Consider the following 26,564-nt stretch of genomic DNA (forward strand, 5'->3'; position numbering starts at 1 on the left):
GGGTCCATTTTCAACGTTGAATATGGAACCGGGGTCATTTTCAGTAAATAATATGGAAATGGGTCAGTATGTCGTGGGGTCCATTTTCAACGTTGAATATGTAACCGGGGTCATTTTCAGTAAATAATATGGAAATTGGTCAGTATGTCGTGGGGTCCATTTTCAACGTTGGATATGGAACCGGGGTCATTTAAAAAAATATATTGAAATGAGTCAGTAAGTCGTGGGGTCCATTTTCAACGTTGAACATGGAACCGGTGTCATTTCCAGTAAATAATATGGAAATGAGTCAGTATATTGTGGGGTCCATTTTCAACGTTGAATATGGAACCGGGGTCATTTTCAGTGAATAATATGGAAGTTGGTCAGTATGTCGTGGGGTCCATTTTCAACGTTGAATATGGAACCGGGGTAATTTTAAACTTATGATATGGAAATGGGTCAGTATATTGTGGGGTCCATTTTCAACGTTGAATATGGAACCGGGGTCATTTTCAGTAAATAATATGGAAATGGGTCAGTATGTCGTGGGGTCCATTTTCAACGTTGAATATGGAACCGGGGTCATTTTCAGTAAATAATATGGAAATTTGTCAGTATGTCGTGGGGTCCATTTTCAACGTTGAATATGGAACCGGGGTCATTTTCAGTAAATAATATGGAAATTTGTCAGTATGTCGTGGGGTCCATTTTCAACGTTGAATATGGAACCGGGGTCATTTTCAGTGAATAATATGGAAGTGGGTCAGTATGTCGTGGGGTCCATTTTCAACGTTGAATATGGAACCGGGGTCATTTTCAGCAAATGATATGGAAATGGGTTAGTATGTCGCTGGGTCCATTTTCAACGTTGAATATGGAACCAGGGTCAATTTAAAAAAAAATATGGAAATTTGTCAGTTTGTTGTAGGGTCCATTTTCAACGTTGAATATGGAACCGGGGTTACTTTTTAAAAATAATATGGAAAGGGGTCAGTATGTTGTGGGGTCCATTTAGGACCACATATCACTCTAGACCACTTTGTGGGGGTATGGGGTATATCTATCAGAGCTCCTGCACAGTTTATTTCTATTACTTTTGACACCATGTCTCGCATGCTTTGTAGTAACCAATGACATCAGGTCTCAAATTGTGCATAATTACTGATAACCGTCGCCATATCTTCATAGATGACAATGCCAGTTCTTGAGCATTGTTGTTTCCTGGTGATTTAACATAGCATAATTATGCTACACAGTATTCGATGTTGATATGTCCCATGTTATACAATGTATATATATAATTACCTATGACATCATTTTCCATACTTAATGAATGTAACGATGACTTCATATCGTATTAACCAGATATGTATACAATGTATACTGTAGTTATCAATGACGCCACTGCTGACGCATTGTCTCATATTCTAAATCTATGATATTGCCCATTATATATTTCTTATGGTTTTTGGTGCTTGGACTAAAAAAGAAGAGAAATGGTTATTTCTTATTGAGCAATAATGACAGTTTAAATTTATTTGATGCAAAAGTTTATGAAAGCTTCCGTTGCAAAGTGTATCTATAATGCACATTCATATACAGTAAACCCCCACTTACTCGAATTCGTGTGGACCTGATCGAGGTTCGGGGATACATAGTATTCGAGTAATTCGAGGTAGATTTAATACGTATGAACTCTGTCGGGACGAAAGGAAATGTTCGACGAATGAGGGTATTCGAGTAAACCGGGTTCGAGTAAGTGGGGTTTTACTGTATTCAATCATTATCATATTGTTCTTGACGGCATATGGATTATCAACTTCGCTAGCCAAGGGTGTTCAATACGATACTCTCCTTTTCACTGAAAAGGAGAGTATCGTATTGAACACCCTTGGCTAGCGAAGTTGATGGATTATCAGTCCCCACACTATTGGAACAGAGGGAGTAATTTAAAGTTCACACCTTCTAAGAGTCTTTTACCATTTAAATGTACTCCGTTTGAATTAAAAGTTTTTAAAGTTAACATTATTTTTTTCTGATTAGAAAAGACTTAATATAGAAAAATATAGAGTGATGTCAATGATGTGATTAAATACAATGTTTAATTTTATATAACCTGATGATAGTCTTTCTTTCTTATTTGTGTTTTGTTTTATATGCAATGTTGATTCACACCTAAACGTTTAAACCTAAATACTATCGATAGTATGTTTCAATATTTCCATTGTATTAAATGTTTTTAGCTCACCTGCCCGAAGGGAAATTGAACCACGACATACTGACCCATTTCCATATCATTTTTTTAAAATGACCCCAGTTCCATATTTAACGTTGAAAATGGACCCCACAACATACTGACCCATTTCCACATCATTTGCTGAAAATGACCCCGGTTCCATATTCAAATGTTACAGCGGACAACGAACAAACAAACAAAACGAACGCTTAATAGGAGAAATTGTTTATTCATGTCGATGAATATAATATACATGATTATCTTATTATTGTTTGAATTTATACGAAAGGTCATTATATGGGTCAACCAAGGTCAATGGTAAATATCGATCAATATCGTATACATTTTATATGCATATCTTATTACAGTTGTAAGATAAACCAAAGGCTATTATATAGGTTATCAAAGGTCACAGGTCACATCGTCAATCAATGTCGATCAATATCTTGTACATGTTACATATATGCATAACTTATATAAGTCATAATTTATAGCAAAGGTCATTATACCGGTCACCAAAGGTCACATGTCAAATTGTTAATCAATGTTGATCAATATTGTATACATTTTGTATGCATATCCTATTACCGTTTGAAGATATACCAAAGGTTATTATATGGGTCACCAAAGGTCAAAGGTCAAATTATCAACCAATGTCGATCAATATCGTTTGCATGTCATATGCATATCTGATAACAGTGATAAGTTATACCAAAGGTCATTATATGGGTCACCAAAGGTCATAGGTGAAATGTTGATCAATATTTTGTACATTTTATATGCATATCCTATTACAGTTTGAAGATATACCAAAGGTCATTATATGGGTCACCAAAGGTCAAAGGTCAAGTTTTCAACCAATGTCGATCGATATCGTTTACATGTCATATGCATATCTGATAACAGTGATAAGTTATACCAAAGGTCATAATATGGGTCACCAAAGGTCAAAGGTCAAATGTTTTACCGATATTGATCAATATTGTATACATTTTATATGCATATTATACAACAGTTTGAAGATATACCAAAGGTCATTATATGGGTCACCAAAGATCGAATTGTTAATCAATATCGATCAAAATTGTATGCTTGTTTAATTGTATACAGACTTGTTACTTATAACAGTGCTATTATTCAGAGAAACATGTACATGTGGCTCACTTTTCAACGGGTTCCGTTTTCAACAGGCTACACGTGGAAAAGAGAGACCTGATGGGGTCCATTTTCAACAGGAGGGTCAGTTTTCCACGGCATCCCGGTTCCATTTTCAACGTTGAAAATGGAACCGGGTTCCATTTTCCACGGGGGTCCATTTTCAACGTTACACCGGCCATGGCACACTGTCGCATTGGCACCCCGCTAAACTAAAAGTGACAGTGCGCAGAGCAAAGATCGACTTATATTTTCACTGCAAAATCTTATATTTTCACTGCTCATCGCTGCAGTGAAAATATAAGTTTTATTAGTTTGATAAATTTCTACATTTCACTGGCAAAAATCCAATAAAGAAATTTATCAAACTAATAAAACTTATATTTTCACTGCAGCGATGAGCAGTGAAAATATAAGTTTTCCGTTTTTGACCAATCAGAGCGGACCTTTGTATTCACCTCGTTGAAACTTGCCGATTTTTCCAAACGAAGCGGAGATAGATAAATTGGTTATTTTGCTCTATTTCTGAAATTTTCTGACTAGTTTTTGACAAAATACTCACTTGAGGTTAGCTATTCATGCACAATTTCTCCTATAACAACAGAAAACGCTTAAATTGCGCTGATCAGTCCTTTCAAAATGGCACCGTCAAGTTGACGTGGAGTAACGTCACAAAGAGATGACGTCATTACTGATTTCCGCACTTTTTGACGCTATTAATTTTTCGATGTTTTTAATTTTGATTTTAAGTTAATGAAACGCAATAAAAAGAAAATTGAATGGTTTCCCGTTAAATATAACATATATTTCACTCGTATGACAGAATATTTAGATATTTTTCACTCGCACTTCGCACTCGTGAAAATATCGATATTCTGTCATACTCGTGAATATATGTTATATTCAACGGGAAACCGTTCAATATACTCTATATACCTATTATATCATTGCGTAATAATGTATGGTATGTTTGTTATACTGTCTTGTATCATATCACAATATATCTGTAATAATATCTATCATGTCATTTGTAATACTGTATGATACACACTGTTGACTATTACATGTATGTGTGTTTGTCTACATGTACATAATTATACACGTGTACGACTTCGGAAGATGGGTTCGTACTATAGTGTTAAAATAACACGGAATCTCAGCTGACGGGACCGCTAAATTGGTTCTTTATAGACAATATTTCGCTATGTGAAATTCGCAATATAAATACAGAATTACATAGAAGAGGGAGAATAGCTGGGGAATCGGAATCAGTTCGCAATATCCATAAAATCGCTATAAGCGTGTTCGTACTAAACGTGTTTTACTGTACACTGTACGCTACTATGTAAGCTTAAATGTTTGTTCTTTTTAACATCATTGTTCAAACTAGCTGTAGTAAATCACATGGGGGACAGTTCAAAATACGTCGAGGAATGTAATCTTCTGAAAGGGTATCACCGCCAAAAAGTCTGCATCTTTCTTACATTCCAATTCAGCTTGTTAACATTTGCTAATCCCTGTGGTCTAGCTTACATCCGTACACACGTATATATGCAGGCAAAGCGAATTCGAATACAAGAAAGATACGAGACGTTTGTTATGGTGATAAGAGTCTATGGCTTCGTTCTGACCGAGAAAACGTTCGTTATGTTGTCGCTCAAGTTTTACCTTTGTAAGGTTAAAAGTACCTTTATAAAGGTGAACTTCACCTGCCCTATTAATCATTTACACCATATATAAATTATACGATCGTAAGGATTTCAAATATTCTACTATGAAACAGTGATTATTTTCACTTGTATAAAACGGAATGGAAAAACAAATTTAGACTCGAGGTGCTTTCGTTGAACCTCTTTAGAAAATTAAAAGTAACGATGTGGAAGTGTCAAAATTACTAGGGGCCTTTCTTATCGTGACCAATCCGCCCACTTTTTCCTAGGGTGGTCAATCGGACAAGAAATCCGCAATCAACGAAGCAAAAGTAATTTCACACATTACATTTGGATTGATGGAGACGTTTATGGTCAATTGACATATAAATTAAGTAAATACTCGTCATAACGTTTACTATCCTCAGGATTTGTTTCCCCTTCAGACACGAGTGTTTATTATCGATAATTGCCGTAAAGCGTTTAATTGTTATATTAACATTTACTTATGTTAAACTCGGCCTTTCTTAGATAAATACGTTCGTTATTTTCATCCATTTCCTTTAATTAATCTTCATTTTAAAGAACATTTTAAAATCAACTTCCTTTCTGTGATTGAATTGCAAACAATTTGACACACAGTACAAAGCCTTGACGTGATGATGATCAGCTTAGCGCCAAAATTAGTAACGCAATTCTTCTCAAGCATTAATCCTCGCTGCGTTTGATTCATTCGTAACGCATGGCATATAGCGAAGCATTTCCATGATATTGATCAAAATGATGAACCAATCACGTCATGTGATATTGACTGCATCTGTACGCTCATAGATGCAGCCATGATTAACACGGAGGCAATGGGAGACTGTGGTGCCAAATGGAGATATAATATAAACAATAATCGTTAAGGATAACAATTAAAACATATCATTCATACCATTTCCACATGTTTAACTTCACAAATCATCATTTACGGTTTACATCTGCTATAACAAGCCGACCTCTATATTATTATTTTTTGAGTCAAGTTAGGGTCGGCTCGTGACACAGGGGGCTAACTCAATAATCTCTGTTTTATTAGTAATTACCTCAATTTTTTTAATAATCTTTTAAATCTCGATTTTTCTGAAAAAAATCATATGGTCGTTAAGTATATTGACCAGTCCATCCAGTAAATACGAAATATATATGGTAAATTCATTTTCATTGAGTTAGCCCCCTGTGGCTCGTGAGGGTTATTTTTAGCCCACCATCATCAGATGGTGGGCTATTCAAATCGCCCTGCGTCCGTCCGTCCGTAAACAATTCTTGTTATCGCTATTTCTCAGAATGTACTGAAAGGATCTTTCTCAAATTCCATCTGTAGGTTCCCCTTGGGTAGCAGTGTACAGTAAAAATGCCAAATTCTGAAAAATATGGCACATGCTTTAGATATGTAAACATTGCCAGTTAACCTTACATATAACCTCTAATAAAGTATATATATTTGAAATCTGTACAACATTTGCAATTTTAATAGAGCTCTGAAGGATAAGTAAACTGATATTTTCTGTGATTTTTAGAGCTGTGAATACCATGGTAACAGCTTAAAAAATTCTCAAAAATTGCAAAATATTATGATATTTGACCCAAAATGGCACAATTCTCTACACAATTTTTTTTCTGAAACCTATTTAAAATTAGACATCTCTATCCCAAAGACAGAATTAATCTTGTTTGGACATATGTTGTAAATTAAGTTTTTCCGCTATCTTACCTTTTCTGTGGGCTTCCATTTTGCGCTGTAGGCGAAACTAAATTTCCTGTGTAAACACACGTTCGGAAAATCCGGATATTTAAAATCCGGAACCAATTTATTGATTTTTGTTTTAATAAATGTGAAGCCTGTATGTACTACTTCATACTGGATATACCAATTATAGTGTACATTTATTTTTTCATTTTTTATACATATCATAATACAGGAGTTATTTGCTTAACAAAAAAATTGCCCATGGCCAGGCTGTCTTACTGTGGTGTGCTACCTTGGTGCCTAGTTATGCATATTGCATTTTGAGACCAATCGGAAAACAACGTAGTCGACAGGCAGTCATCTTGGATTTTGACAATTGAAGTTTGTTATCGCTATTTCTTAGAAAGTACTGAAGGGATCTTTCTCAAATTTCATTTGTAGGCTCCTCTTGGTGCCTAGTTATGCATATTGCATTTTGAGACCAATCTGAAAACAACATGGCCGACAGGCAGCCATCTTGGATTTTGACAATTGAAGTTTGTTACTGCGATTTCTCAGAAAGTACTGAAGGGATCTTTCTCAAATTTCATATGTAGGTTCCTCTTGGTGCCTAGTTATGCATATTGCATTTTGAGACCAATCGGAAAACAACATGGCTGACAGGCAGCCATCTTGGATTTTGACAATTGAAGTTTGTTATCGTTATTTCTTAGAAAGTACTAAAGGGATCTTTCTCAAATTTCATATGTAGGCTCCCCTTGGTGCCTAGTTATGCATATTGCATTTTGAGACCAATCGGAAAACAACATGGCCGACAGGTAGCCATCTTGGATTTTGACAATTAAAGTTTGATATCGCTATTTCTCAGAAAGTACTGAAGGGATCTTTCTCAAATTTCATATGTAGGCTCCCCTTGGTGCCTAGTTATGCATATTGAATTTTGAGACCAATCAGAAAACAACGTGGCCGACAGGCAGCCATCTTTGATTTTGACGATTGAAGTTTGTTATCGCTATTTCTTAGAAAGTACTAAAGGGATCTTTCTCAAATTTCATATGTAGGCTCCCCTTGGTGCCTAGTTATGCATATTGCATTTTGAGACCAATCGGAAAACAACATGGCCGACAGTCAGCCATCTTGGATTTTGACAATTAAAGTTTGTTATCGCTATTTCTCAGAAAGTACTGAAGGGATCTTTCTCAAATTTCAAATGTAGGCTCCCCTTGGTGCCTAGTTATGCATATTGCATTTTGAGACCAATCGGAAAACAACATGGCCGACAGTCAGCCATCTTGGATTTTGACGATTGAAGTTTGTTATCGCTATTTCTCAGAAAGAACTGAAGGGATCTTTCTCAAATTTCATATATAGGTTCCCCTTGTTTGAAAATTACTAGAGGGATGTTTCCCAATTTACACAGATTAGTAAGAGGAAGGGAAAAATAGAGAAAAAATCAATCTGACTTGGAACCTATAAAGATCGTTCAATGGTGGGCGCCAAGATCCCTCTGGGATCTCTTGTTATTTTTATGATATATCGTTTTTTTTATAATTCACGATAAATTATTGTCTAGTTCTTTCTGATCAGTGGCCAGCCTGTTTCCGCTCTAAATGGAGTTTGTTGGCAGAAGATATCAAATAGAGGAGGTGCAATGAGGAGTTGACTGATTTCCAAACTTGATCATTATAGCATGATTGTGCTGATGTCTACACGAACAGCAAGCAATCATAAATGGCTATATGGTGAATCTCATTGTCTATAGGGTGAATTTCTGTTTTACACTAGGAGTCATGGCAGGTTATCAGTATCACCAATGTAAATCCTCTCTTTATATGGTGTATAGAAATAAGTCCTCAAACATTTGACATGGGCCGGAAGACCAATGATTGTAGCATGAGTGTATTCATTTCCTAATGCCAAACAATTGTATACCTACATAATAGGATCGGAGTATTTGCACGTTGTTTCCTCGGAAGTAGTGTTGTTGGATGGAGTGATTCTGAAACTTGTTCTTGTTGTCGTAGGAGGATGTTTTCAATACTTCTAAGAAAGACTCCAAATCTTCCTTGGAATAATCTCATGAAGGGCAGTGTAGATGTGTAGTTTGAAGGTAAATGTTCTAAAAATAGACTTTGAGGTGAGAATGAATCCATCTCAAGGAGGGCGATGTAGATGAGAAGTTTTTAGGTTAATGTACTATAAATAGACATGGAGGTGAGAATGAATCCATCTTATGGAGGGCGATGTAGATGTGTGGTTTGTAGGTTAATGTACTATAAATAGACTTGGAGGTGAGAACGAATGTGTAGTTTGTAGGTTAATGTACTATAAATAGACTTTGAGGCGACAATATATCCATCTTTGACATTCAAGTGTTACATTTATTAAAAAATCTTGTCTTCACAGACTCACAGAAGAGATCGTATTAGGAGAATTTCAAGGATAGAATAAATAAAAGATAAGTGAAACAGTTTTTCTCATAGATCATCTTTAATTCAACAGAATATTTCATAAAAAACTCTTATATCAAAATAAATAATAATGTATATTTTTTATAAACATGTATTAGACATACATTAATATTATTATAGCATTATTTTATATTTTCCTCACATACCTTGCAGTCAATATACAAGATGGGGTCCACTTTTCCTAAAATTTTCATTGGCTAAATTATGGTCACATGGAGGTTATAATTTTGAGATACTAACCTGATGCTTCAATTTTTAGAAACACCAAGTCAATATAGCACTGATAAGGTAATATCATTGTGATGTCACAAATTTCCTGTTATTAAGATAAATAATATACAATTCTACCCTTTTGTAAACAAGTTTCATTACTAATATAAAAATAAATTAAGGACCTTTTATTAGGTCAATATAGTTTTATTTCTGACCCAGTAGATTCAAATATTGTGGGTGAAGCCCAATATCAATATTTTAGATTTTATCAGGTTAGTATGTGTATAAAACTATAATGACCTCACTAAAGAAGGTCCATCATTGATAAATATTGTACAGTAACTTGTAATAAATGTATGCTGATAGCTTTGTTATTGTACTTATCATTTGTTAAACAGCTCAACCAATCACCAGACAAATAGAAACAATTCCCCTGAGTGTAGTCACATCAGTCAAGCAACATTTTTTTATGGCATTGTGACAATCCATGTGAGAGTGACAATGATTCAAAAAAATTAATTTAAAAGTGAAAGTCCCCACATCACAGACTGGTCAGGTACACAGCCAGTTAGGGTTTTCTGTTACACAATACTTATCACAGACTGGTCAGGTATACAGCCAGTTAGGGTTTTCTGTAACACAGTACTTATCACAGACTGGTCAGGTAAACAGCCAGTTAGAGTTTTCTGTTACACAGTACTTATCACAGACTGGTCAGGTAAACAGCCAGTTAGGGTTTTCTGTTACACAGTACTTATCACAGACTGGTCCGGTATACAGCCAGTTAGGGTTTTCTGTTACACAGTACTTATCACAGACTGGTCCGGTATACAGCCAGTTAGGGTTTTCTGTTACACAGTACTTATCACAGACTGGTCAGGTACACAGCCAGTTAGGGTTTTCTGTTACACAGTACTTATCACAGACTGGTCAGGTATATAGCCAGTTAGGGTTTTCTGTAACACAGTACTTATCACAGACTGGTCAGGTACACAGCCAGTTACGGTTTTCTGTTACACAGTACTTATCACAGACTGGTCAGGTATACAGCCAGTTAGGGTTTTCTGTTACACAGTACTTATCACAGACTGGTCAGGTACACAGCCAGTTAGGGTTTTCTGTAACACAGTACTTATCACAGACTGGTCAGGTACACAGCCAGTTAGGGTTTTCTGTTACACAGTACTTATCACAGACTGGTCCGGTATACAGCCAGTTAGGGTTTTCTGTTACACAGTACTTATCACAGACTGGTCAGGTATACAGCCAGTTAGGGTTTTCTGTAACACAGTACTTATCACAGACTGGTCAGGTATACAGCCAGTTAGGGTTTTCTGTTACACAGTACTTATCACAGTACTTATCACAGACTGGTCAGGTAAACAGCCAGTTAGGGTTTTCTGTTACACAGTACTTATCACAGACTGGTCAGGTACACAGCCAGTTAGGGTTTTCTGTTACACAGTACTTATCACAGACTGGTCAGGTATACAGCCAGTTAGGGTTTTCTGTAACACAGTACTTATCACAGACTGGTCAGGTATATAGCCAGTTAGGGTTTTCTGTTACACAGTACTTATCACAGACTGGTCCGGTATACAGCCAGTTAGGGTTTTCTGTAACACAGTACTTATCACAGACTGGTCAGGTATACAGCCAGTTAGGGTTTTCTGTTACACAGTACTTATCACAGACTGGTCAGGTAAACAGCCAGTTAGGGTTTTCTGTTACACAGTACTTATCACAGACTGGTCAGGTACACAGCCAGTTAGGGTTTTCTGTAACACAGTACTTATCACAGACTGGTCAGGTATACAGCCAGTTAGGGTTTTCTGTTACACAGTACTTATCACAGACTGGTCAGGTATACAGCCAGTTAGGGTTTTCTGTAACACAGTACTTATCACAGACTGGTCAGGTACACAGCCAGTTAGGGTTTTCTGTAACACAGTACTTATCACAGACTGGTCAGGTAAACAGCCAGTTAGAGATTTCTGTTACACAGTACTTATCACAGACTGGTCAGGTATACAGCCAGTTAGGGTTTTCTGTTACACAGTACTTATCACAGACTGGTCAGGTATACAGCCAGTTAGGGTTTTCTGTTACACAGTACTTATCACAGACTGGTCAGGTAAACAGCCAGTTAGGGTTTTCTGTTACACAGTACTTATCACAGACTGGTCAGGTATACAGCCAGTTAGGGTTTTCTGTTACACAGTACTTATCACAGACTGGTCAGGTATACAGCCAGTTAGGGTTTTCTGTTACACAGTACTTATCACAGACTGGTCAGGTATACAGCCAGTTAGGGTTTTCTGTTACACAGTACTTATCACAGACTGGTCAGGTATACAGCCAGTTAGGGTTTTCTGTTACACAGTACAGTAAGGACCGTAGCTTTTAATACTTCTACCCTTTCCCCCGCGATTTATGGTGACGAGTGTACATGGAGAAATAATCACCGTGTTTCCTGGTGATAGACCAATTATGCCGATCGATCACCGGGGTTAAATCATCAAAGATCGCGGTGACCAAGCGTGCCGCGGTGAACCTCCGCGATCGAGACACTGAGGACCACAGAGGATCACAGAGGATCAGCAGGACTCATCGGTGCCGACTCATGCGATAAAATTTACCTGTAATATGAATCGGTATGGAGTAATTACATGTATATAACTGACACCCATCAACGCTATGATCGATGTGACCAGGGACGTACGGTATAACCATTTGCCATTGGTTTTAATTGTTTCCATCTCTTATAAATGCCGTAGAATTAAACATCAGTTTTACTTAGCTTGAAAATATGATGATTTTTTTTGTCACTAGTCGTAGTCTAGAGGGGACATAGATAATGTCTAGTATATTTAGATATATAAAGAACTGTAAAAATTCCGCTGGGTGTCGCTGACAGGTAAAAGAAAGTAGATTTGATGGAAGTTATTTCTTGAGTAGTAGATCTAAGAATCACTGTGTGATGATCATTTATCATTTCAAACAACTTTAATCCAAGTAAGGATATAATTTGCATACATTTCTGGTGTAGGGCCAGAACGCACTAGCCTACTATATGAAAACATTGAATGTTCCGTCACCGTTTGGTGTCGCTAAGATATAAGGTGTAAATACAATAAAACCGGTGTGAAATCGCACGTATCTTACCAATATGGATAAATGAGATATTTATTTACCCCAGATCACCCATTTAGTCCCACCTAGGTGTTTTATTCCGTCAGTATAGACCCTTGCTTTACGCTAGTCAAAATTTCACGCTGTTGACCTGCCATTTTGTAAGTGACAGTACGACTAACAACCCGAATCGGAACGCAATGGACCGAAAAGACCATATATAATTTATTGTGTTTTTCTTCTAAAGTAGTTTGAATCAAGAAAACTAAGCTTATTATTTCACAAAACCTGTTATATTAAATTCAAAAATTCATAATTTCTTAATTATAAGCGGTAAAATCTATAGAAATAAAAGTTGTATCATCGCACATGGTTAGGTAATTAGGCCGACCGCGACCTACAATGTATAGTTAGCAACATGGCGTCGAATCCAGAATGAAATATTGACTAGCGTAAAGCGAGGGTCTATAAGGACTGAATAAAACACCTAGATGGGACTAAAGGGGTATACTGGGGTAAATAAATATCTCATTTATCCATAAATGTAAGTGTTATGTCATTCCCGATTTTATTGTCAGCTGTCGGAGAATTCCACGTTTTCATATCGTAGTGTGCCAGACGAGGCCAATAGAAACTCTGGCTAATTCCACATATGAAACGGATCAAAAGTGGGAATAACACTAATTATGTGTAATGATACTGGTTGCATAGTCAAAAACCTGCAATATATCGTATCTTAGGGCATCCATATAATATGGGTGTTAAATGTACCGGCAGTTTCATGTCTTCACATTAATATCATGTCACTGAGTATTTTTTTTCCACTCTGGCCTATTTTATGGTTACTGTTTCTATCAAAAATGTGATTTCAATGATTTTTATAAAATCTTAATACTTGTACGAATTTCATCGGTTAGGTTGACAAGTCACCTTATACAAAGCAGATGACACTGAAGTTCGTCACACCTCAGTGAGCATTGTTGCTGTCAATCAAACGCCGCGGAAAGGCTTTGCGTGTATTTCATTGGTTGATAAGAATGATTGACAAGTCATTCTCCGTGCACAGGTAAGATTTACAAGACAGTTACGAAATGTCTTGTTATTACTATGCATCAATCTTTTACAGATAAATATATTTTCAAATAAATGATAACTATTCTTTTAAAATTTTGCTATCAGAAAGTTAGTTTTATCACGTTTATGACCATAACGAGTTAAATACATGTATATCAATCCATAATTTTACCATCGATCATTGGAATTGTGGAAGTTATTTAATTCATGTTACGGTGTTTGTCTTGTTGAGTACGGCAATAAGATGCATGTTAAAAGCACACGATTTGTAAATGATCTCCATTTCGATAGTGATACTTCACGCATACGAAAGTCAGTACATGGTATTACATCAACAGTTTCTTTGGTATTTTTGATAATAAACATTATATTTATTTAACATTATTTAAGAAGACAGTACGGTGGTTTTTAGAAGATAAAAAACATATTTGCTGATTATTTCATGTGATAACAATAAAATTTCAACGTATATTTTTTTCTGAAGCGTGTGATTTAAATATTAAGCTGTTAAAGCATTTCTTTATTTTAGAATCCATGTGACACAATCAAATGTTTTTTCCAAAGACTATATTGCTAGAGATCATATATATTTATGAATATATATGAATTATATCAATTGTATTTGACATGTATTTTGAAAGTTCATTGCATTATCTAAAAACATTTTCTAATAAAATATTTAACATAAAATGTGGGTTTTTTTTTTTAGTCATACATGTATATAAAACTTTAGTCATTTCAGTATATATCACAAGTGGTACATGTACAGAGTTAAAGTTCTTGGTGTTCAAATGCTGACGTGGTGAAACTCGGTGTTAAAGTGTACCAAGAACAAAAAAACGATATTCAAACATGGTATTTTTTGTAAAGACCAAAGAATGATGTCGCGAACCACATCAAAATCGGTTGGCCGAGTGCCGAGATAAAATCTAAGCATTATATTCTATACAAAACCCGCTTCAAGTCATGAAGAACACTTAATTCAGAAAGTAATATATTATAATCATCATGATCTACAATAGACTAAATCTCTCACGTATGAATACCAGTGTTGGAGCCTGCAACAAACGTCTACATATACAGATTTTATCCCGAGGGTATTTTACATGTCATGGTCTCAGGGACAACGGACGATTACATTCTTGAGAAAGATATAATTTTTATATGATCGTTGTCAGTGAAATTAAATAAAAGTGATTCGCAACAATTATAATATAATTGATACTTTATGTACAGGTACATAGTATAGGTTCTTATTAAAACCATCATTTTCGCTCCGTTTTTTTTTATATATATATAGAAAACATACAATTTAGTTCATCGTGATTAATCATAATTAATACTAAAACTTATTAACTCGCAATAATTTTCGTGTATGAATTTTTCAAATTTTATGTATTTATTTTTTATTATCATTAAAAATTTTTTTTTGTTATTGTGTCATTATTGTGAAGTGATCGAGATCATTGTGGTTTTACTTTCCATTCGTGTGTCACAAGTCATATCTTCACTTAAAACAGGACTTTAGAAGATTAGAAACATGTTCGGAGAATTACGAATTGAGTGGCTTAGTATAACCGCTAAACAATTACCAAGTGTGAAATTATTGTCCACAAGCTCGTCACACCTGTCACTGCACTACAGGTGTCTGGTGTTCTAATCGGCACACGCCGATAATTCTTGTGAGTTCTCGCGTTTGGTTTCTATGTACATTGTACTTCAAAAAAGTTCCGAAGATATACTTTCACATGTTGTACGTAAATTGAGCTTGAATTTTATTAAGAATTGCGTGTTACTCTAGGGAAGGCATTTTTAAGTTGTTGAAATCAAACATATTATTTTTGGAATTCAGTGGGTTTCGTTTTCCTTTCAAGCGAAAAAAAATGTATCTTAAAGGTTTGTCTATAGAATGATTAACCTAAGTTGCCTCATTCATAAACCCACGATGTTGAAAATTTACTCTATGAATCTTTCCGAAAATTACAAATAACGATATCTTCAAGTGTATTTGCAACATATCTATTGCTGTTTTGGCTAATAAAAATTCCAATTTTTTAACTTTTATTTCACATCGTGTATGAATTGTATTTTAAATTTCTATTACTAGGAGTATTATAACCGAAATCAATATTGGTATGTAACAACCCGGAAATGCCCTCATAATAAAGGCTATATGATGTAAGTCGTTGTAAACGACCCATTATTCAAATGCCATACATGTTACAGCGACCCGTTAAAATAGAAAATTATTCAAATTTTACATGTTATATACGACCTGTTATATTAGAAAATGAGTAAGATGATACACGTTGTATTTGGCCCGGTATAATGGAAAATTAATAAGATGTTACATGTTGTATATGGCACGTTATAATAGAAAATTATATGCCCCTGGTTTCGGTAACATTTGTTATTAACTAACTCACAAATATAAGTCAAAAAGTTTATTCAGTACTTTCATTATTGTTGTCTCATTCGCATTAATTGCAGGCACGTGTTCAGGTTTGTTTCTATATATATTTCCTATATGACGGCTCTGATCCCATTAAACCTCTGACGTCACAGGTCAGAGGTCACCGAAACGTAGTCAACGGCTCTGGGTTCGAGAAAAATCGCAATTACTCTAAAACTAAAGTCGCTGTGAAAGTCGGCCTTTCAGCATTTTTAGTTTCATCCTAAATCACATTTAAACTTGAAATAGCAAATCGTTACGGGTACACTTTAAGACCACCACGTAATTAAGTCAATTACGCTATGAAGGCTATTTTCACTCCATTCAATTTCATCTCATCTTAAATTGTCCTTATTTGTATTAATTACGAAAGAAATGCATTAAATCTCATAATTGTATGAAAACCTAGCATGTTCAAATTAATAGAGCTGTTAACAAGAAATAATAGAAGTTATATCTCAAATCTTGCTAAATATATTAAATTTGCAAGGAAGAGAAAATTAGAATGGCTTAATAACCAATAATTATGTATAGTCATATAATGTTTCTCATACATATGTTGTATTACTTTTATTAGTAGTTAAATTGTCTGTATGTGCAATTCCAGCACAAATCTATGATAGGATATTGTTTATGATGTAAATAGTAAATTAATTGTTATATACATGCATATAATCACATATCACTATGTGTAAGGGTATATATGTATACAATAAAAGATCCGGATTTTACAACTTACCATCTTTTTTTCAGATTTTTACGTACCAGAAACCCAAAGCTATCTATTTAAAAGTACGGGACACTAGCGAGAACTACCCAAGATGTCCGATAATTATTAAACCCGTATTCACTTAACAATGTGACGCTTACATAATTAATTAAGTATCAGACGACTATTGACTAATTTGTGTGTAATCAACCCAGTTCTTGTGATCACTGCTTGATACGTAAATGTGTATGTAATTAATAGCATGCATCTTTCAATGAGTTTCACGTAACGGTGTTACAAGCCGATATCCGTGTTTACCCAATACAAGCGTTAATGATGTTAATTACCGATCATAAATTTATTACATGTATTTGAGATTGATTAATTATCGTATCACGCACTGTATGTTTGTGCTTAAATTCTTGCTTACTACGAAATAGCAATATGTGTTCCTATAAAAGTTGCCGTCTGTAAAATAACTATCATAGATATTGTACGTCAAGTTGATAAAAGCAAGACCAGGCTATACTATAAAATCCTTTAATACTGTAACATTTAGGTAGTAGAGAAAAAGCAATGTACCGTTATAAAAACAAAAGCTACACATTGTAACACAGGTAAACACCCGGGGCTATGACCTAGCAGCGGTCGCTATGACGGCTGATTCCCTGAACGCCTACATTTTGAAATAACACCCTACTGGCTATGTTTGGACAGTAATTATAGTCTGTTCTGGTGAAGTCACTTAAGTCACCTGTATTTTACCTGTGTGTGTTACCTGTAGATTTTATAGTATTTCTCATCAAAATCAAAGGTCAATATTCAATGAATAAATACTGGACAAAAATATAATATTTTAGAATTACCTATATATGCACATGATATTTGTCAATACTTATTTAAACAAATAAGAAATTATCAAATTAATAAATATCAATAATTATCAAATTAATATTAATTAATAATTCATTGCATAAAATATAAATTTATAATTCATTGAAATTAATATTGTAAAATATTCATTAATAATTATTTAATTATCAATTTCATCAAACCAAAACGTAAATCAAATACTTTGCTTTGTTCTTAATTACAAGTTATACTCAAACGGCTCTCTTTTCTCATTTGAACACCTCTCTGATATCACAAAGACTGAAGATAATGATGTTGATAAGTAAAAATCGCTCATTTTACTGATCGAGATCAGTTAAAACGGTGAGCTGTGATGTAGCCCTGGCTACGGGATGGCATAACACTTGAAGATTCTATATAAACTTCAAAATTATCATCAGTTTGCACTCCTCACCATCTTCCCGTGGACCAACATCAAGGGATGCTTTTCCATTTCACCCAATACAACGACGACACTAGGAGACTGGTTCGCCCCGCAGCTGTATTGCCACTTGTACCACTACACCAATGAAAAGACGTAAGGTTCCGAGCACAAAAGGATAGAGGGAGACGGAACCGTTTGAAACCACTACGACAATGACCAAGGCCGACCAACCACTTAGAAGCCTGGCACAGGAAATTCAAAAAGATCGTACACCATGCATGTACATCCCAACATCTTCACCATTATACGGACATTAAAGGACATACAGGCTACTAATGAGATAACTAGAATTCAACGTCGCGCTGAAGGTACATAAACATCGACACTCGCCTTGTCCTTAAATAGAGACTGGATAACCAAACTATTGATAACATATCTTACGCCGATGCAGCCTCCGAACTTCCCCATTTAAGTAAAATGTGTGTAGTGATGTAACATATGGACATTGCTTTATCGTGTATGTATCAAAGACGCTGTCAACAATATGCGATTTTCATGCACGTCGCCTCTCAGCAAGTACTATTGCCATTGGTACAATGTGTTTTGCATCTATATCCAGAGACATATATATGTCTCTGCTATATCTTAATGTATTTTATTACACTGTGAAAATGTATTTGTTAATTTGTTCCAACTGCGTACATATATATTTACATGCCTGTTACAGTTTTCTGTGTCTATTTGTTGATTTTAATTTTGTCCGTCCTGTAACGTTACATTATGTTTCTAATAGTGTTATTCCTATCAAAATATGTTATAGTATAAAAACATGTAACATTCTAAGATTATAATAGTGATATTCTAAAATGTATTAGCATATATGTACATGTACATTTCAAGTGCTCAATATATTATTAAGATTCTCATAGTGTTGTTTTCAAAATAAGATATAGATATATTAACTTGCAGAATTCTAATGCTCTTATAACTTATATATCAATGTGATTAATACTATACTATAAATTTCACAATTCTATTTAAATAAAATGTTGAAATTTATATGCTAGTGTCTTGGTTTTCTTTAGTGGTCAAGTGATTTCTACAGGTAAAATACAGGTAAAATATCTCAGGTAAATACAGAACATGTATGAAACAGACTATAATTACCCTTCCTTTGATGTCTCTGTCTATTGTTCTAAATATGTAGGCGTTCGGGGAACACACCGCTATGACTACGCACAGTGTCAAGTGATAGTCTGTACAGCTGTCGACACGGGTGACTTGCCCCGACATTTTTTTCTCCTCGTGGTGAAGAAATCGTCCGGATTATTGAGGGAAATTTACTAATGAAAAGTACGCTCCATTCCCAAAATGGGCTTCCGGAATCGGAATCCAAATTTCCGGACTGGTGAGTACAAATAACGTTACGGAAATCCGTTCCCGTGCATTTCCGTCCGGACTGTGAGTTGTCCGGACTATCGGCGTCCGGATTATCGCGGGTCCACTGTACACGTGTTGTAGTTTAACTTAAAACAAACATATTTCATTGATATACAGAAATGACAAAGGGATTAGTCAGCAAATTTTACCAACTTATAAACGACTTCTCCCGTAAAATTAACAAAACAATGAATAATAACATAGTCACATGATGGTACAAAATACAAGAATATTCAATTCAAAAATGTGATAAAGAAGAGAGTATAAAAAATTGAGCATTTTGGATTAAGTTGCTTTTGAATGATACGTGTTGTATATGTATAGACGAGTGAACAGGCACACGTATTCATACATGTGTGTGTATACATGATGTATACTTGGTATTTACAATCTGAAAATTTTACAAATATGCCAGCAATTGTTAATGTATAAGTATTTCAATTTACTATAATAATGTCATGGTCATTCTGTACAGTACTCGCTAGATATCACATCCATTTGTCGGTATTGTATGTGGCTAAAGTGATCAATAATTGTGTTATACATTTGTACTATGAATAGTGTGAAGGGCCTTTTGTCCGGAGGGGCTATTGCCTGGGGGGGGGGGGGGGGGGGGGGGGGGGGGGGGGGGGGGGGGGGGGGGGGGGGGGCTTATGTCCGTACCTCGAATAAAGAACTTTAAACTCGTCTTCGGTATTTTTTTAGTGTGTCTTATTTAAATATCACAGACATGTACATAAATTAACCGACCATAGGATCTTTCTCCCAATATTTTTTTCTTTCTATGCATATTATTCTCGGTTTTGATTTTCCTGAAAAGTTTGACATTTTGTGTTCCTAAATGGTTACTTTCCCTGCTTGATAATACCGCTGAAAAAATGACGTTTGATACCTGAAATTAGCTACAGACAATTACACAACTATCAAATTATTAGGAACATGTGTGAATTTAGTTGTGTACTCGTCACCGTTTATCACAGGTAAGTTGCAAGGTTCCTTTGAACTGCAGTCAGAAAACTTTAGATCACAGTCCTACCACAGGCTCTAACAGATTAAACATACCACTGTCATATCAAAAAAAAATTGAAAGTAATATTTTCTATGCAAGCGCCTGTGGGCTCACATGAGGGTACGTTATAAATATAAATGAAAATATCTGCAGAATGCGTACCATTTTTATATTGTGAATGACGATGTGGCTAGCAACAACTAAGTTTTATGCCACATGATATATATGTTTTAGCAGAGACATATATATGTCTTTGGTTTTAGTAACGACATATTATGTTTATGTTCGATAACACAGTATTTTATGTAGCAAATAAATGACCACGACAATGGTACACAGATGAAGATACGGCCGGAGACAGATGTCTGCTTATTGTAATGTTCAAGTCAACAATGTGTCTGATTTTAATGCGTTAATTGAACGAAATATGGTAATAAATAAATAATCACATGACCCTAATTAAATTGCACTGCGGTCGGTACTGACGATCTGCGGTGTCTGATTTTTGCCGAGTCTCTACGAGTTTGCTATTGTACAGGTAACTGTCTTCTGATTAAATATATCAATCAATGTACGGTAACAAGCGAATCTATATGTCTGTTTATAGCCTTTACATTAATTTCATTAACGTGCAGTGACATCAGCAAACGATTAAAACTTCGACGATATCCTTTGTAAAAATCATCTAGACATGTCAATCACACCTGTGGCAACAAATCTGAGAGTATGTGGGCGGAGCTATAGTAGGCTGTGCCTGATTATGGTGTGTCATCAGGTAAACTGTCCACCCCATTCGATGCTGGTATCCCAGCAATCTATTGTCTAATTAATTCTCTGTAAAAAAAGTCTTACGCTAGGATTTATGAGAGTGTCGCCCAAAACATAAGGGTATAATTTCACAATATTTAGTTTATATTTACTTAAATAATTACGGTAGCTGTTATCCCGTGTATTTGTTATTAATTATTGAGATAATACACGAACACTAATTGTTGCGATTTAAAACGTGTAATTTCATTTATTTATTTAAAAAAAAAAATCCTACGGTAAGATGTGAGATACAGGTAGTAGACATGGACCAACTACAGCCTAAAATCCTTCTGGATAACAACATATACTCCCCTCAGGTAAAAAAAACCCATAGGGGTCCGATGGGGTCATTGCGAAACAGGTATACTCTCCATTGTAATTAAGATATGTGATTGACAGGTGTTAACAGTTGGTGAAAACATTTCTATAACGGTAATTACACGGCATGCAATTGTTCTGTGTATAGAGAATTAATCTATATCGCTTTCACTAACTTCAATTATGATTATATTACGCGATATAGAGATTTTTTTTCTAGAAAATAATGATACACCATTTATAACTCATTTATAAGTATGACCGTTTAATAGATCATTCAGTTTGATTTCATTTGGTTTTAAACGGTAACGATTTGGAATATATGATTTCCTAGCGAATTTTCAATGATTGCGGTAAAACAAAACCACGATAATGATATAATATATCTATTATATACTCTTCTCCGACATTCTCTTCACAGAAGATAAATATTTTCTTCTGGAACTCCTTTGTTACCTACCAGTTCAATGGAAAATTTCAAATTACATGATCTATCATCAGGCTTCGTTGGACGTAAAATAGACTGGTCTGTAGATAGAGAAAGGACGAAATAGTTCACATTGTTTGGACGTTAGGTCTTGATCGTAATGGTGACGTCTGTATTGTTAGTACGTTTTTTTGTTTTGCTTCCAAAATAAAAGGGACGGGAAAGATTCCCATGTTATGCTTATAATTAATTGAAATATGTTAAAATGTATTTTATAGATTTCTTTATTACATACACCAATGTATTGTTTTCTCACAATAAAGAGGGCACATCGGACTATACATACACATCATTCTGTAGTCTATGTATTTCAAACAATATTTATTTGACAATTTCCATTTAACAATATACACAACATTTATAGTATACACACATAGATTCCAATCATGCATGTAATCGAAAAAAAAGAGACCTCGCATAATGATTTTGCTGTGAAAAAGTTTGGAAAATATGAGCATGGATTTCTATATCTACAGGTAATTTGAATGCGCCCAAGTGTATGTCTATGCTATTAGCCACGCCGGAATCGTCCCTGTAAACTGCAAGTAGCATATATATCAACATACATAATGATAGTAAGAAAACACACAACGTCTTTAAGTCGTGTATTTAAACTACGAAATGTTTAAATAATTGTACAGTCTATGTATGAAACCCGCTACAAAAAGTTAGACGAAATAATTATAAGCTATAGTATTCAGGATAAAATTTGGTTTTCTTCAAACAATTACGAAACAAAAAACATACATTATGTCCCCGCGAGGACAAGTAATGATCTAATCAATGTTTATCGTCTTCTCATCCGTCACAGGTCGTACACGTATATGGATCAATTTCTCAAACAGACATCTTACTAGCTATATACTTCAGATATATGTGATGACTAAATTATGCAATTAAGGACTTTGCTAGATCACGTAAAAATAAGTCTTTCACTAAATAACGAGCCCCTTATGTGGCCTCTCCGAGGTCATGGCATCTGAGGTCATGCACAAAGCGCCATCTATAAACAGGTCAGCTAAATCAGTAGTGATTAAATGCATAGGCCTATATACAAGTATTGAATTGCAGATCATTTAAACCACATCATTTATCAACAGCAGCAATTGAGACGTTAAGGGAATTTCGTAGACTCACTATACGGTATCCAGATGTTTTTTTTATTTAGTTATACCCATGATCGTCACGGAGAACCGTATCACTTCGAATTCGAGTCTTACATTAGGGTAGGACACTTGCATGTAAGTCACAAAATCTACCAATCGTCTCGACTGCTAGCGGTAAAAAAATCGGTACACGTACAACGATAAGGGTCGATAATGGTCAACTGAGAGCCACACCACCACAGGTAAAACCGAGGGCTGAATGTAATCGTGGCCCTCCGGGGCTGCATCATCAGGATTCGCGGCGGACAAATTGCTTTGATGTTTCGCGGAGAAACGATCACCGCGGATTTTGATGAACACATTACCACCGGGGATCGCGATGACGCCGTGTTCATGATCCCTGATAGGGATTTAGGGTGATCAGTCGCGGTGATTGACCCCTTGAATAGAAAATCAAACACCGGCACATGGTGACTTTGTGTTCATTCCTACGGCCTGCACTGTACTTATCACAGACTGGTCAGGTATACAGCCAGTTAGGGTTTTCTGTTACACAGTACTTATCACAGACTGGTCCGGTATATGTTGATCTTTGTCAGGAATGATGGCAGGTACACTATTACACTAGTCACTTGGTAGATAGATTTTTTAAATTCCATCTTCTCTGGTCCTCTCTGTAAACTTGATTCCATGACAAGCTGCCATTGTTCCCGGTTTTGACATTTCACCCATTATGACTATCTGAGGTCAGGTCATAACCTGTAGTCATGGTTCTGTAAGTAGAAGAAGGTCTACTCCCTTGACACCTTTTGACATTTAACCTGGTCTTTTGGGGGTTAGGTCATGACCTTTGACCTAAGTTCCATGAAAAGCAGGTGAACGTCTTTGACCTAGGTTTTGGTATTTGACCTTTTCTACTTGGGGCCAGCTAGGTCATGACCTGTAACCTTGGTTCCGTGGGTGGTGGATTACTGAGCTGTCTCTCTAAGTCTGTGTATTCGGTGATGATAGAGTTGAGACATTCTAGGCTGTCAGAAAAATCAGATAACTCCATACCATCTACATGTGTATAATGGTGTATATGGGCCTGAAATACAAAGGCATGTCATATCTTTAATAAAATATAGGAATATTTAATACAACATGCGTTTATTTTTATTATTTTTTAAATTTCTTTGAGCAAATATGTTGTGGTACATATACATGTATCATGGATATATACTTCACTATAGCTAAAGGTAATTTATCTCTTATAAAATGCATGCTTGCATAAAATTTTCTAGAATTTTAACTACATACTTGTACATGCAATACTTTCTGAGGACCAATTTTTGTGATTATCATACACATATGTATATCACAACCAGTACAGGATTGGACTTTGGTATACCACAACCAGTTTAGGATTGGACTTTGGTATATCACAACCAGTATAGGACTGGACTTTGGTATATCACAACCAGTATAGGATTGGACTTTGGTATATCACATCCAGTATAGGACTGGACTTTGGTATATCACAACCAGTATAGGATTGGACTTTGGTATATCACAACCAGTATAGGATTGGACTTTGGTATATCACAACCAGTATAGGATTGGACTTTGGTATATCACAACCAGTATAGGACTGGACTTTGGTATATCACATCCAGTATAGGATTGGACTTTGGTATATCACAACCAGTATAGGATTGGACTTTGGTATATCACAACCAGTATAGGATTGGACTTTGGTATATACAACCAGTACAGGACTGGACTTTGGTATATCACAACCAGTATAGGACTGGACTTTGGTATATCACAACCAGTATAGGATTAGACTTTGGTATATCACATCCAGTATAGGACTGGACTTTGGTATATACAACCAGTACAGGATTGGAATTTGGTATATCACAATCAGTACAGGATTGGAATTTGGTATATCACAATCAGTACAGGATTGGAATTTGGTATATCACAACCTGTATAGGATCGGACTTTGATTGAGTGGACAGGAAAAAGATATAACATGGCGCCCATGCCAAAACTTGAACTAGCAACCTTTTGGTCATGAAGCCCAGCGTCCTACCACTAGATCTCAGTGCCTCCCAAAATGTAAATACCAACCTTGCGTTTGTAGAGTTTGACGAATCTGTCCTTGAGGTCGTTGAAGGTATGGTGAACACACGTGTTGTTAGCGAGAGTTAGGAGTGAATACGGCTGTCCTACTGGGGCTACAGAACATAAACCAGTCTTCCAGCCTTCCTGGTTCCAATGGATAAACTGTAGGTTTGGCTTCAACCTAAAAACAATGAGAAATCTGCATGTAAAACATGAATATTCAGACCACAGAATTTAAACAAGAGGCCCATGGGGCCTGTATCGCTCACCTGGTTGGATTAGACTAAATGTCAAAATAATCTTCATGTTTATTCGTTTTATTTGTCAATCTCAACCAATGCTATATATAGTTATTGTGTAGGGATCCCAACTGACGAAGTCCAGACTCTCTAAGGGTCTAAAAGACCTCAAGAATTGATTTTAGAACATCCATTCCATAACTTTATGACTAGAAGCGATTTAAAGGAATTAACTCTATTTCCCCAATGGGGCCCTGCCCCTTTGGCCCCTCGGGGGTCAGAGTCACCATTTATGCAAAATCTGTTCATCTTCCCCAAAGGATGTTTCTGACCAAATTGGGTTAAAATCCATTAATAACTTTATGACAAGTAGCGATTTAAAGGAATTACCTCTATTTCCCCTATGGAGCCCCGCCCCTTTGGCCCCTCCAGGTTCAGAGTCACCATTTATGCAAAATCTGTTCTCCTTCTCCCAATGACATTTCTGACCAAATTGGGTTCAAATACATTCATAACTTTATGACTAGTAGCGATTTAAATGAATTGCCTCCATTTCCCCTATTGGGCCCTTTATTCCTACAGAAGAAGGATTTCAAAGAATTTGTTATATTTCCCCTATTGGGCCCCACCCCTCAGGCCCCTGGGAGGCCAGACCCACCGTTTATACAAAATTGGTTCCCCTTCACCCAAGGATGCTTCAGACCAAACATGGATCAAATCACTTTACTCCTGCAGAAGAAGAAGGATTTTAAAGAATATGATATATTCCCCTATTGGGCCCCACCCCCCAGGCCCCTGGGGGGCCAGACCCACCGTTTATACAAATTTGGTTCCCCTTCACCCAAGGATGCTTCAGACCAAATATGAATCAAATCCCTTCATTTCTACAGAAGAAGAACGATTTTAAAGAATATGCTATATTCCCCTATTGGACCCCACCCCCCAGGCCCCTGGAGGGCCAGACC

General features: G+C 35.8%; 1 protein-coding gene across 1 annotated transcript; it reads right to left on the reverse strand.

Annotated features, from left to right (window-relative positions):
* Nucleotides 1-24,139: 24,139 nt before the first annotated feature.
* LOC117321042 (tubulin epsilon chain-like) lies at nt 24,140-25,559 on the reverse strand (the record flags this gene model as incomplete). The annotated part of the gene is made up of 2 exons (XM_033875522.1): nt 24,140-24,338; nt 25,367-25,559. Coding segments are annotated over 2 exons (352 nt in total), but the record flags the coding sequence as incomplete, so codon positions are not given.
* Nucleotides 25,560-26,564: the final 1,005 nt, after the last annotated feature.

This window comes from Pecten maximus, unplaced genomic scaffold, assembly GCF_902652985.1.
Source record: "Pecten maximus unplaced genomic scaffold, xPecMax1.1, whole genome shotgun sequence".
Taxonomy (NCBI): Eukaryota; Metazoa; Mollusca; class Bivalvia; order Pectinida; family Pectinidae; genus Pecten; species Pecten maximus.